General features: G+C 38.3%; 2 protein-coding genes across 5 annotated transcripts; one reads left to right on the top strand and one right to left on the bottom strand.

Moving 5' to 3' along the window:
• The first annotated feature begins 746 nt into the window (after positions 1-746).
• LOC145165169 (putative transferase At4g12130, mitochondrial) lies at positions 747-3702 on the top strand. Of its 4 annotated transcripts, none has more exons than XM_079083854.1 (6): positions 747-962; positions 1817-2465; positions 2561-2820; positions 2896-2994; positions 3076-3234; positions 3309-3702. In XM_079083854.1, the coding sequence occupies exons 2-6, from the start codon at positions 1999-2001 to the stop codon at positions 3551-3553; spliced, it is 1230 nt and encodes a 409-aa protein (XP_078939980.1). In that variant the 5' UTR covers positions 747-962; positions 1817-1998; the 3' UTR covers positions 3554-3702. The 4 variants fall into 4 exon arrangements, with proteins under 4 accessions (XP_078939980.1, XP_078939979.1, XP_078939978.1 ...); XM_079083853.1 differs by having other exon boundaries at positions 748-962; positions 1944-2465; positions 2555-2820; XM_079083852.1 differs by having other exon boundaries at positions 748-962; positions 1822-2465; positions 2555-2820.
• Positions 3703-5609: 1907 nt separating this feature from the next.
• On the bottom strand, positions 5610-8473 carry LOC145165168 (uncharacterized). Its single transcript, XM_079083850.1, has 4 exons — positions 7890-8473; positions 7461-7721; positions 6501-7355; positions 5610-6126 (listed from the first exon to the last, which is right to left on the bottom strand). Exons 1-4 carry the CDS (start codon positions 8311-8313, stop codon positions 5657-5659), a joined length of 2010 nt encoding a protein of 669 aa, XP_078939976.1. The 5' UTR covers positions 8314-8473; the 3' UTR covers positions 5610-5656.
• Between the last annotated feature and the right edge of the window lie 3110 nt (positions 8474-11583).

The raw sequence follows: 11583 nt of genomic DNA, 5'->3' as shown, positions 1-11583 counted from the left end.
GATGGGTTTTATATTTTACAAAAACTAATTTTTGGCAGAAAAACAAAAACCCTAAGTTCACATGCACCCTAAAGGGATCTATGTTTTCACTATGATTTGCAAACAACTATTGAATATCAAGAACCCTAAAAGTATGTTGCTATTTTTGAAATTACTAAAGGGTTATTAGAAAATATTTACCTTAGTTTATTATGACAAATAAACTAGTAATCCTTCCTTGTTGGTCTTCAGAAAGCAAGTAGCAGAAGTCTCGTGCCTCTAATGACTCACACCCAAACCCTAACAAGTTGGAGACTAAAGAGGAGAGAGGAGAGGGAATGAGAATTTTCGGTTCTCACTCTTGTAGAAGGGTTGGACGAAATTATAAACCCTTAGGAGGGTTTATATAGGTGACTAAGGGAACTAGAATAAGACATGTTTCCTTAGATAAGTCCTATCCTCTTTCCTTGCTCCCTGAGGACTCGTATACTTCCTTATTGCCCAAGAAAACCCCTAAAGACCATCTAGAATTCGTCCCCCTCCTAAGGAATACCACTTAGAACAAAAAGAAGGTTTGTAGAATTGCAGACATCGTGCATCAATTCAACTGTTTAGAAAAAATAACAAAAATCAAAAAATTAAAATGAATACAGCTTTAAGGAAATAAAAAAATAAAGCCCAACATCTCACATTAATATCCATAACTACACGTGTTGTATTCAGCAAAGCCCCAATTACATTTACACCACGTATCAAACAAAAAGCCCACAAATTAAACACCTTCTTCTTCCTTGCTAAAACCCCCAAATTGCACAGCTCGAAATACCCAGAAATTTGCTGCTTCCTTTTTACTCATACGCGCCCTCCACTTCTCCTCCCTTCAATGCGACGTTGATAGCCAACCGACGACGGAGAACGGCAGCACGTTTTGGCGGTTCTATACCTTCTGGCTTCGGGTGCAACAGCTCATCAAGTCGTTTCAGGTAATTCTGTTTTTGTTTCTTCTTTGCTTCGTTTTTCAAAATGTTCCTTACGATCTCCATTCTATTTTTAGATCAGTATTTCTAATGTTTTCATCCAAATTATAAGAATTTGATATACTTTCTTCCTGTTTGATCTCACTAGATTTAGGAAAAAAAATGGACACAACCTCCCGTAGTTGACACAACACCTTGTTTTAACTTTCCTTGCGTTGTATTGATCTATCAACCTTAAAAAGTACATAGAAAAACTTAAGAATTTCGACCCATTAACCAACAGGAATTAGCATACCCATGAACGTCAAGTGCCTGGAAGAACTTTAAACATTCAACCTTTCACTAAATCCCAAGATGCATAATCGCTAAAACTTATAATATGGTGGTGAAAACTAGCCCATTAACTGACAGGAATTAGCATAATCATTTTCATCCATCTTTAAAACGACCAAACCATCCAAAATATTCCGCAAAACTGTACAGAAAATTCAACACCAAAACGTTCATGACTTCGACGTAAGGATGTGAAATTCAAGAACTGGTCCAAATCTATCCAAATATTGCGTTGTAATTGAATTACATTGCTATAATTAGATAGATATTTCAAAGTACACTGTTATAGAAAAAACTGGAAGTAAGATGCTATTTTAGCAAATAACTATATGTAAGTTGCTATAATGGGTCATTTTGGACCCATGAGTGGTTGAGAGTAAATGGATTTTTAAATTCAAAGAGGCATGAAAAATATGCTGTAGCTTAACACAATATTAATTTGTACGGGTATAATCGTCTTTTTATTTACTAAAGATCTTTGACTTTGTTATTAGCTGACTAAATTTTATATGCATTATTATTATCAGAGCAGAACAACCCCAAAGACTTCAACATAGAACATTTATTGGAAGAGGAAATGACCATATTGCCCCTAAATTCTTAATTTTATATGATCATTTTATCTACTAAATTATTCCGTATCTATATCCCCAGTAGCGAAGCATACCCTAGTTGAAAGCGAAAACAAAAACAAATTTCCAGAAAAAGAATGAAGTTTTCGAAATCCTCAATCCAATTCCGATCCTTCAAACCCCCCATTTTCAAAATCAATCACTTCTCATCATCTCAGACCCAGAAAAACCAACTTGACAATGTTGGTCCAATGGCTTCTCTCCTTAAAACCCGATCAGTAGTCCGGTTCAGAGGCCCCGACACAATCAAGTTCTTACAAGGCTTACTCACCAACGATATCCGCAAGTTTCATGAGCCAGTGGGTGATGAGAAATCAAGCCTGGTTACCCCTAACCTCCCCGCTTCCTCCGCCCGCTCTCTCTACGCCGCCATGTTGACGCCGCAAGGAAGGTTTTTATATGATTTGTTTCTCTACGAGCCGCCCAGATCTGATGAGAAGCTCAACCCGAGTGGGTCCAGACCCGGACCCGAACAAGATGAGGTGGAGCTTCTTGCCGATGTCGACTCTTCTGTTTTGGACGAATTGGTGGACACCCTAAAGAAGTAAGTTTTCATCTCTCAACGAAATCAATCAATCAATCTCTGGAATCGTGTTTTTAGGGTTTTTTTTTTAAAAATAATTTTATGGGTAGATATAGATTGAGGTCGAAGGTTGATATAGAGAATGTGGGAGAGTCGTTGTGTTGTTGGCAGAGATATGGTGTGGATCTTCATAAGAGGCAGCGGCCTTCATCTTCCTCTTTGGAAGATCCTGAATCTGCTTCTGTTGGTTGGGGTGGTGCTATTGACCCAACTGGAAGCTCGTCTTCACAGGGAAACAGCAACGGCTGGCAGTGGCACAAAGATCCCCGATTGGATTGCTTAGGCTTCCGGGGAATCTTTCCATCAAATACAACACGTAAGTGATGCGTCCTCCCAAGTCCCAAACAATCATAATTTTTTTTTTCATAATTGCAAAAATTTGCAATTGCAGCACCTATGGTGGAGGCTAATACAGAAACGGTAGAAGAAAACTACCTTTTATGGAGATTACAGAAGGGAGTTGCAGAAGGGTCGATTGAGATCCCAAAAGGCAGGTTTCGTTTGCTTTGCTTTCTGGATAATTTTTTGTATGAAATTTGCCAATTGTTGAGATTGAATATGTTTTATGTAGGTGAGGCAATCCCACTGGAGTACAATCTTGCTGGTTTGAACGCCATAAGCTTTGACAAAGGCTGCTACATAGGCCAAGAACTCATTGCTCGATCCCATCATCGTGGTGTTATCAGGAAGCGTTTGCTTCCACTCAGATTCCTTGATCAATCTGGAAAAGGTACAAATCACAAGTCACGATTCAATTCAAGAATCATCACAAATTACAATTACTATTTTGTTTTTTTTCAACAGAGGTAGTGCAGAAGGTTGCTCCGAGTTCAGAAGTAATCGGCTTGAAATCCGGGAAGAAAGTGGGAATGGTGACAACTGCTCTTGGGTCTTGTGGGCTTGGGCTAATTAGGCTTGAGGAAGCTTTTAAAGGGTCAGGGAAGTTAGTGGTCAAAGGAGAAGAAGAAGAAGATGTGAAGGTGGAGGTTGTGCGGCCTGAATGGTGGCCAAGGGAGTGGTTTTTGGAGCATGAGCAGGCTGCTCGTTAGAATCCTTTTACCATTTTGTTAAAATTAGTTAAAAGTGTCTCCTTACATGACAACAAAATAAGAGTTTATGGTGGGTGTATAACTGTTGTTTAATGAAGTTTTGTTGTGTATTTTAGAAGATGAATAAAATTAAAGATAAGCCCACTCTACATCACAGAGGCTGTTGATGTATATAAAACGACGCCCCATTTTTGTGGCATAGGGACAAAAAAAACTTCACAATGCCATCTAGTTTTGTTGCATATGGCCTATTTACCTTTCATATCTATAGGGATAGGGTTAAAGCTCAAAGCTTTTATGTTGAAAGAAGTCCAAGAATGTATATTATCATTTCTCCAAACAAGATTGGATGTATGGAATGTGTTATAATCCTTCAATTTGTTTGTATTAGCCTGCCTGATTGAGAGTTATTTTTCAGGCTCTTCATGTCTTTAGCTAATATCAATATTCAATATACAAAAGTGGACATCAAGAAAGTGTAATGTTGATTATCAGCACAATCCTGTTTTTAATCAAACCTTATAACTTAAATAACCAATGGTGTAAAGTAGGGTTGATTCACTAAAACAACCATGTTATTATTTTTTAGTTATTGCAGAATGACCACAAACTTTTTGTAAAAGGATATTCAGTAAATTTACAATGTACTCTTGCTGACAAAAGCAAACACCTATTTTAAGATGCATTTATTTGGTGGATCAAATGTACCTCCATGTCAAACTCTATTCAATATCTATTGGTACTTGGTTGGTAGGGACAACTTGTGGAAAAATCTGTATGACATATGCATGGCAAATGAATAGTTTAGTTTATGGCTACTTACATCTATCTATATGCGCATTTATTAATGATACACAATTTGCACCAACAATTAAATTTAAATTTGAGTGGTTAATTCCACCATTTTATCCTGAGTTTTTATTACAACCATTTTATTCATTTTGATCATACAGTTGCAAAATGTCTTTTCTATAAATTGGTTTGTCAATTACGTAGTTAACGAATTTAATGTTGTTATATTATTTGCGTAAGGATGGTGTATTTTGCTAATGAACTACCAGTAAGTATTAATGGTGGAGGTTCGAGGTTGGTGGGTGAGCCCACAATTAACAGTGTTTCTATAATCTCTCCATAATGTGTAGACATTAGGGTCTAGTGGATTCATTTCTTTCCTGTGTATGCCGTATGGCGTATGTGACCATATATAGCCTCATTAAGTTTGATGTTACAAGATAAGAGCAATACGTACGATGATGAGAATAATAAACGACAATAACGACTACATAAGCTTATGCGCACGTAATAGCCAATATGATAATAAAGTTTTTGTTCAATCAAACTATGAAGTATAATAACTTGAAAAAAAATACAATCTGCTCATAAGTTATTTGTTATAATGTATTAAGATTTAATTTTTAAATAAGCTATAGCACATTGTAACACCCCCTCCCCTACTCTCTAAGTTATATCCTTTTTCCCATACTTACTTTTTGCGTCGATCCTGTTTTTGAAGGCTTCAAATTAATAAAGGCCCACATGGGCATGGCCCATGGCCTTTTTTTATTAATGCTAACCTGCATTTTCACATTCAGTGATTGTGAGACATTGATCAATTCCAACAAATAAAAATTGGGTAGATTCTCTGTATATGTCACAGATGGACTTGAACCATCAACAATCAACCTCATGGAGGGAGAAATGTAGTAGATCCTACATTGCGATCACAAGTATGTTAACCATTAAATAATACCTTTTTTACTTGTCCAAGTATCATTGGATGGAATTTAATGGGATTTATTGATACTTGCATTAGAATACATATATGTTGCAATCAAGCATATGTCATTCATTCACTTGGCCAAAAAATAAGAATCGTTTATTTCATGATAGGATTAAGCATATGAATGTGAAGTAACAGTTTCATTAGTGAGAGAATTTGCAAATAAGATTCATTCACTGATACTAGTCCTTAAGAGGGTTTAAAACTTTAAATGAAATAATGAATGGCTTTTGCTTAAATTAGTAATAAGATCACATCATGTAATTACAAACAATCTGAATAAACGAAAACAATTCACCAAAAACAAAACAAAAATTATTCAACTAAACAGAAACCGTTAGTTCTCGAATCACATCTTCCATTGTTAGCCTATTCTCAGGAACCTCATCAACACACATCACAGCGATCCTAATTAACTTATCCGCTTCAGATTCTGAAAACTTCCCCTCAAGATTCTTATCAATAAAATCATCAAACCTTCTATCAACAGCAGCTGCTCTTAGCAACAATGTGAGATTACTTTTACCCGATAGTATCTGAAGAACCACAACCCCAAAAGCATACACATCACTCTTTTCTGTAAATTTTCCTGTCGTGATATACTCAGGGGCCATGTAACCTAAAGCTGCACTCACTTTGAGAGCCGAGAAGACAATGTCATCAGCTAAAAGCTTCAATAGGCCTGCATCCGTGATTAAAGGATTGTATTGTTGATCGATCAAAATCTTTTCCATTGATATGTTTCTGTGAATCATGGCGGGTTTATCCGTGTCACTGTGTAGGTATGCAACACCTGTGAAAAATTACGATTTTAATTTCATAAAGCATAATTAAATAATAGGAAAGTATAGTAGACCTTGACACTGTACAGTAGTACAGTACACACTTTACCATAGTTTCTTTCTTTTTAGAAAAAGTTGAATTTTAGAAACCAACTTTTCCCAATCATGGAAGTATTTTTCGTACATCTAGAGTCTTTAAAACAATTATTTTTGTATCATTCATATCATTTCAAGACACAAAATTACAAATAGTAATTAATCTATGATACCTAGTACGAAATAAAGTTGTTGAGTACTAAAAAAAATCATTACTATGATGATAAAAATAGAAAAAATTGGTTTCCAAAATTTAACTTTTTTTTTTTTTTGGGATAATTAGGCTAACCTTTAGCTATGCCGTTGATGATGGAGACTCTCTTGGACCAGTCAAGAACATGGGTGTGTGTGTTTCTTCCATCTTCAACATCGAGATACTCTGATAAATTCCCTTTTGATGCAAAATCATACACTAAAAAGCATTCACCTCTACCTTTCGAACAACAAAACCCTCGAAGCCTAGCAAGATTTTCATGTTTCAAAGAGGTTAACAACGTCAGCCCTTTTGTAAACTCAGCTTCATCAGCTTTGCAACTCGTCACACTCACACACTTCACAGCCACAGCCGATCTGTCTCTCAAAACCCCTTTGTAAACTGCAGAAAATTTACTCCTCCCCAGTAAATTCGCATCGGAAAAGTATCGGGTGGCAGACTCAATTTCTTCCAAGTTGAAGCTCTGTAACGAGTTTGATTCGACGCAAAACCCGCACTTTTTTGGCGATGTTTGTGTCGGGTCCCACGCGCAGGAGTAATCGCTGCTTTTCCCGGAGGATTCTTGAATGCCGAATTTATGATCGGGAGTCTCGGATTTACTCCAGATTCTTTGTTTTCGCCTCCGGTGGATGATTACGGCGACGAACGCGGTTACCGTTAGGGCGGCGATGACTGTTACGATGGCTGCTATGATGCCGACCCGCCGGAGATTTGGGGAGTTTGAGCAGTGAGTTTGTTGACAATGAGGCATGATGTTAGCAGATTGTGGTATGTTTATGGGTATGGTAGTGTTTGGTGTCGGTGTAAACGGTTCGAGCGGGTTGATCATGGTCGCATCGAGGTCTGTACATGGGCGTAGTGAAGTAAACGTCGACCCACATAGATCATTATTGTTGTTATAGCTAAACCCGCTGTTCAATCGCTTCAAAGCTACAAGAAAAGAGTTTGATTTAAAACGTACACGTCCCAAAAAACTGAATGGAAGGCGTAATATGACCGGAAATATGATCGGAAAAAGACATGGCGGTGGCTTACCCGTCGGAACGTACCCTGAGAGGGTGTTGTTCTGAATATCAAAGAACTCCAGTTTGGTCGCTCTGGCTATGTTTATAGGGATTGTCCCGAATAGCCGGTTGAAGCTAAGATCGAGCCTCTCTAACATGGATAAATCTCCAAGGGTCCGAGGAATTTGACCGGTTAACCGGTTGTGTTGCAGCGCTAAGACGTTCAACTTGTTCAAGCTTCCAAACTCCGATGGTATGGTTCCATTTAGCTTGTTGCAACACAGCTCGATGACTGCGAAAAATGAAGATAAATTTACGTTAATTTTAAATCAATAAAAAATGGGCTCAATAATTGAGATGATCGAGTTTGGATTCAAATTTCAAATCTCGAATTGATAACTTGATAACTTCCACCTGAAAGAAACTGTAAAAAAAAAAAATGATAAATTTTCAAGCTGACCTTGAAGACTGATCATGTTTCCAATCTCCTGAGGGATTTCTCCGGTGAGATTATTGACGTTAAGATACAACTCCGATAACTCGTTGAGACTGGAAATCTCTCTGGGGATCTCTCCGGTCAAGAAATTGTAATGAAGGTATAAACCCGACAAACACTTTAAACCGGAAATCGCTGGAGGCACTTTTCCGGTGAGCCCTTTTCCTTGTAAGGAGATGTTAGCTACTTTTAGATACTGATTACAGGCGACACCAACAAACGAACCGCTGCAAGGGTCGCCGGTTTCCGTCCATGAAGTAAGGTGCTTGTTTTCTGGGTCTAGAGAAGCCTTGATCTCCATAAGAACACTAACTTCTACATTTCCATAACACACAATTGGGTATAAACAGAATGTTAGAGCCAAAAAGAGCGGAGAAAGACGAAGCATTTTTGTGGAGTATTTTCTTTTGAATTGGGTTTGCTGTATTTGGAGATGAACAGAGGGAAAATTGTCAAAGAAGTACAGTGTGAATGCGAACTGTGAAAAGTGAGGGAGTGATGGACAGAGGAGAGAGATGGTGGCATGTAATGTAATAATAGGAAATGAAAATGTGCTTTTTGCTGGACCTTTTTTCTCTCAATACTCAATAGTCAATGATTAACCGTTAGATCTGATACGACTTTTTTCGTCATTGCGTATAGGTGATGTCAACTATACTGTATTTCTATGTTAATAATTATATACTTTTATTTCTATACGTGTATATATGAAATGTCTATTGCATAAAGTTGATAGATCGGTGCAAGTTCAAAGATGGTAATGTGATTTAATTTAAAAATTTTAGTGTTTAAATGGAGTACTTTAATCAACTGAGGCACATTTTTTTTTGAGACATTCATTCTTCCATAATTTGAAGTCAAAGAATCCAAAACCTAATCCTACATACCTATGACTTATGAGCCCTAGCTACGCGAATATGTGTTTTTTGTATGAATTTTATAAAGATTTATGCTTTGATACCTTTTTAATTCATTGTTTATGTTTTATTTTAATTTCCTTAAAAGAAAATCCATGCACATATTTGTAGAAATCATTATTTTATGAGGTATTTTATTTGGGATATTAGATACAATTTATTTTGCTCAGGGTGTTTCTCTGTATATAAGACTGTAAACGAACTGAACGTTTAATTAATTGTTCGTGAACCGTTCTACGAGAAGTTCGTTTATTTAATAAATTAACGAACATAAACACAAATTTTTGTTCGTTTAGTTAAATCAACACAACGAGGCAAAGCACACCGCCACCCGACACGGCGGCCGGTGGCGGCAGCCACCACCCTATGGTGGTGGTTTGATTTTTCCTTTCATTATTCCAATTGTTTTACAATTTACAATGAACTCACAAATAAACACACACACTACACTAATTAAACACACACAACCACCTTATGGTGGCCGGCACCACCTCACGGTGGTGGCGGGTTTTTTTTGTCTTCTGCCCGACAACAAACCAATACCCTTACGTACGACATATGGTGGACGGCAGGGCACGAGCGGCGGCAACAGCTGCGCCTCCAGCCGGCGTTGCCGGCGACAGTAATGTAACAGTAGGAAGGAAACGACGGAGGGTAACCGGAGCGCTGAATGATGGCGTCGCTTGGAGCTACGTGTCGACGATCATGGCTAGCGTAATGAATGAGGGACGGAGGACGGGAGCTGAACCCACGACGGCAGCAGCGGCGGCAGGAGGAGGAGGCATCGCTTCAAGTCCTTGTCGGCGACTGGAGTAGCAACAACCCCGAACAGCAACATGGACGTTGGCTGTCTCCCGAAACTCCACCATATCGGAGAGCGAGAGGGGGTCAGGTGGTAATGGCGTCGGAGACTAAAAAGGAGGGTGGTGACGGCTGCTTCTTCATCCGCTAGGGTTAGGGTTATGCCCGGCGACGTTGGGGTTATATACCCGTGATCACAAACTTCATCTCATAAAGCCAAATATAGTCCCTCCCTTCGGAAATATTTTTCGAAATGAACCCCATATTTACCCTTTAAACCCATTCTTTAGAAAACCTTACAATTTAAGTCCGAAATTTTACCAAATGCCCCTTAGCCTTCGAGATTATTTGCAAAGCTAACCATAAATCACCCTTATAACCCCCAAAACCTCAATTATGACATATTCAGCCCTTCCTTTTTTTCTTTTAAATTAAATCCAAATTTACCCGAATAGTCCCTCCTCCAAAAAATATTTCCCAATATTAGTCTGTAAGTTACATAACGATCCCAATTGATTATCTTTTAGCCTTTTGATCATATATTCTTTCCTCTACGAATCCCGGAGGCATACTTTAAACCTCCTAAGCAATTTAGGATGCCAATTACACACTTTTCACTAAACTCTTTATTTAAATATATACATATATCGAATAAATAATATTTAAAACACATTTTCTGATTTAAGGTTTCTCTTGGAAACGGGTGTTACAGGTTTACTTCCAGGTTTTGGAAGAGATTCCACGAGGAGTTGGGTACTTGTCTGCACTTCAGCACGACTTTCCATCCACAGACTGATGGTCAGAGTGAGCGGACTGTCCAGACATTGGAGGACATGTTGCGGGCATGTGTACTGGATTTTAGTAGTAGTTGAGATACGTATCTTCCTGTTGGGTCAAAAATATGGTTTATACTTTACTTTTCTAGGCATTAATAGTTTTTGGTCGTGTAATATATTTTTGCAGTTGTATTTACGGCCCAATGGGTGTTTACGGTTGTAAACAGGTTTACAGCTGTAAACCTTGTTTACGGCCCAACCGTAAACCCATTTACAGCCCATATTTCCCAAGTATATATATAGATGTTAGGGGTGAGGATAAGAGGATAAAGAGAAGAGAGTGTACAGAATAGAGGAGCTTAAGTGTGTGCATTTGAAGGTGTTCTATAGAGAGAGAAAAGAGAGTGTGTGTTAGTGTGTGTGAATCTTGTATCCGTATCTTCATTCTAATCAATTCATACATATATTCATCATCTTCTTCTTCTCCTTCTCTTCTATTTTGATCTGACATCATCCGTTTGATTGGGATTCCGCACCATCAAACGGATCTGATTGATACACAAGCAGATTGGGGACTTACAATTGGTATCAGAGCTTGGTTTGTATCAGTCAATTTTGTTAGATCTGGAGCTTATTTGATCTTATTTTTGAAAGATTCCTGCATTTTTGGATAGATCTCTGAAAATTAGGGGGGGTTTGTTCTTCGTATTTTTGATAAAAACGGGTTTTTGATCGAGTTTTGGAGCAAAAAGGGGCAAAAATCGTTGTTTTTGGTCGTAACCAGCGAGGCGGCGGCGACGTTTACGGCTAGGGTTCCGCCGGAGTTTACGACCGGTGAGTTTACGGCCGGTCCTCGGAGTTTGCGGTCCAGCAGCCTCGGTCTTCGCTTCGGAGTTGATCCTCGCACGTCCTCGCATCGCGTCATCGGCCTCGTCCTCGCAGCAGTGTTCATTAAAAAAAGATAGGGGAAGTTGGGGGTGCCGAGGATCGAACTCAGGACTTCGGGTTCTTCAAATCAACGCCTTTCCAACTAATCTAGGTTACTAGATGATATACGACTTCCGAACTTAATTCAAAAAGAGTCGTTTCCGGTTCCTATTTTCGCAAAATTGACATTTTTAGCCCAAAATTTTAGATTTTATTTTTTGACTTTTAATTTTGACT

Source organism: Lactuca virosa, chromosome 3, assembly GCF_052849685.1.
Source record: "Lactuca virosa cultivar CGN04683 chromosome 3, Lactuca_virosa_CGN04683_v6, whole genome shotgun sequence".
NCBI lineage: Eukaryota > Viridiplantae > Streptophyta > Magnoliopsida > Asterales > Asteraceae > Lactuca > Lactuca virosa.
The sequence above is the reverse complement of the archived record's forward strand: the minus strand, read 5'-3'. Positions and strand labels throughout refer to the sequence as shown.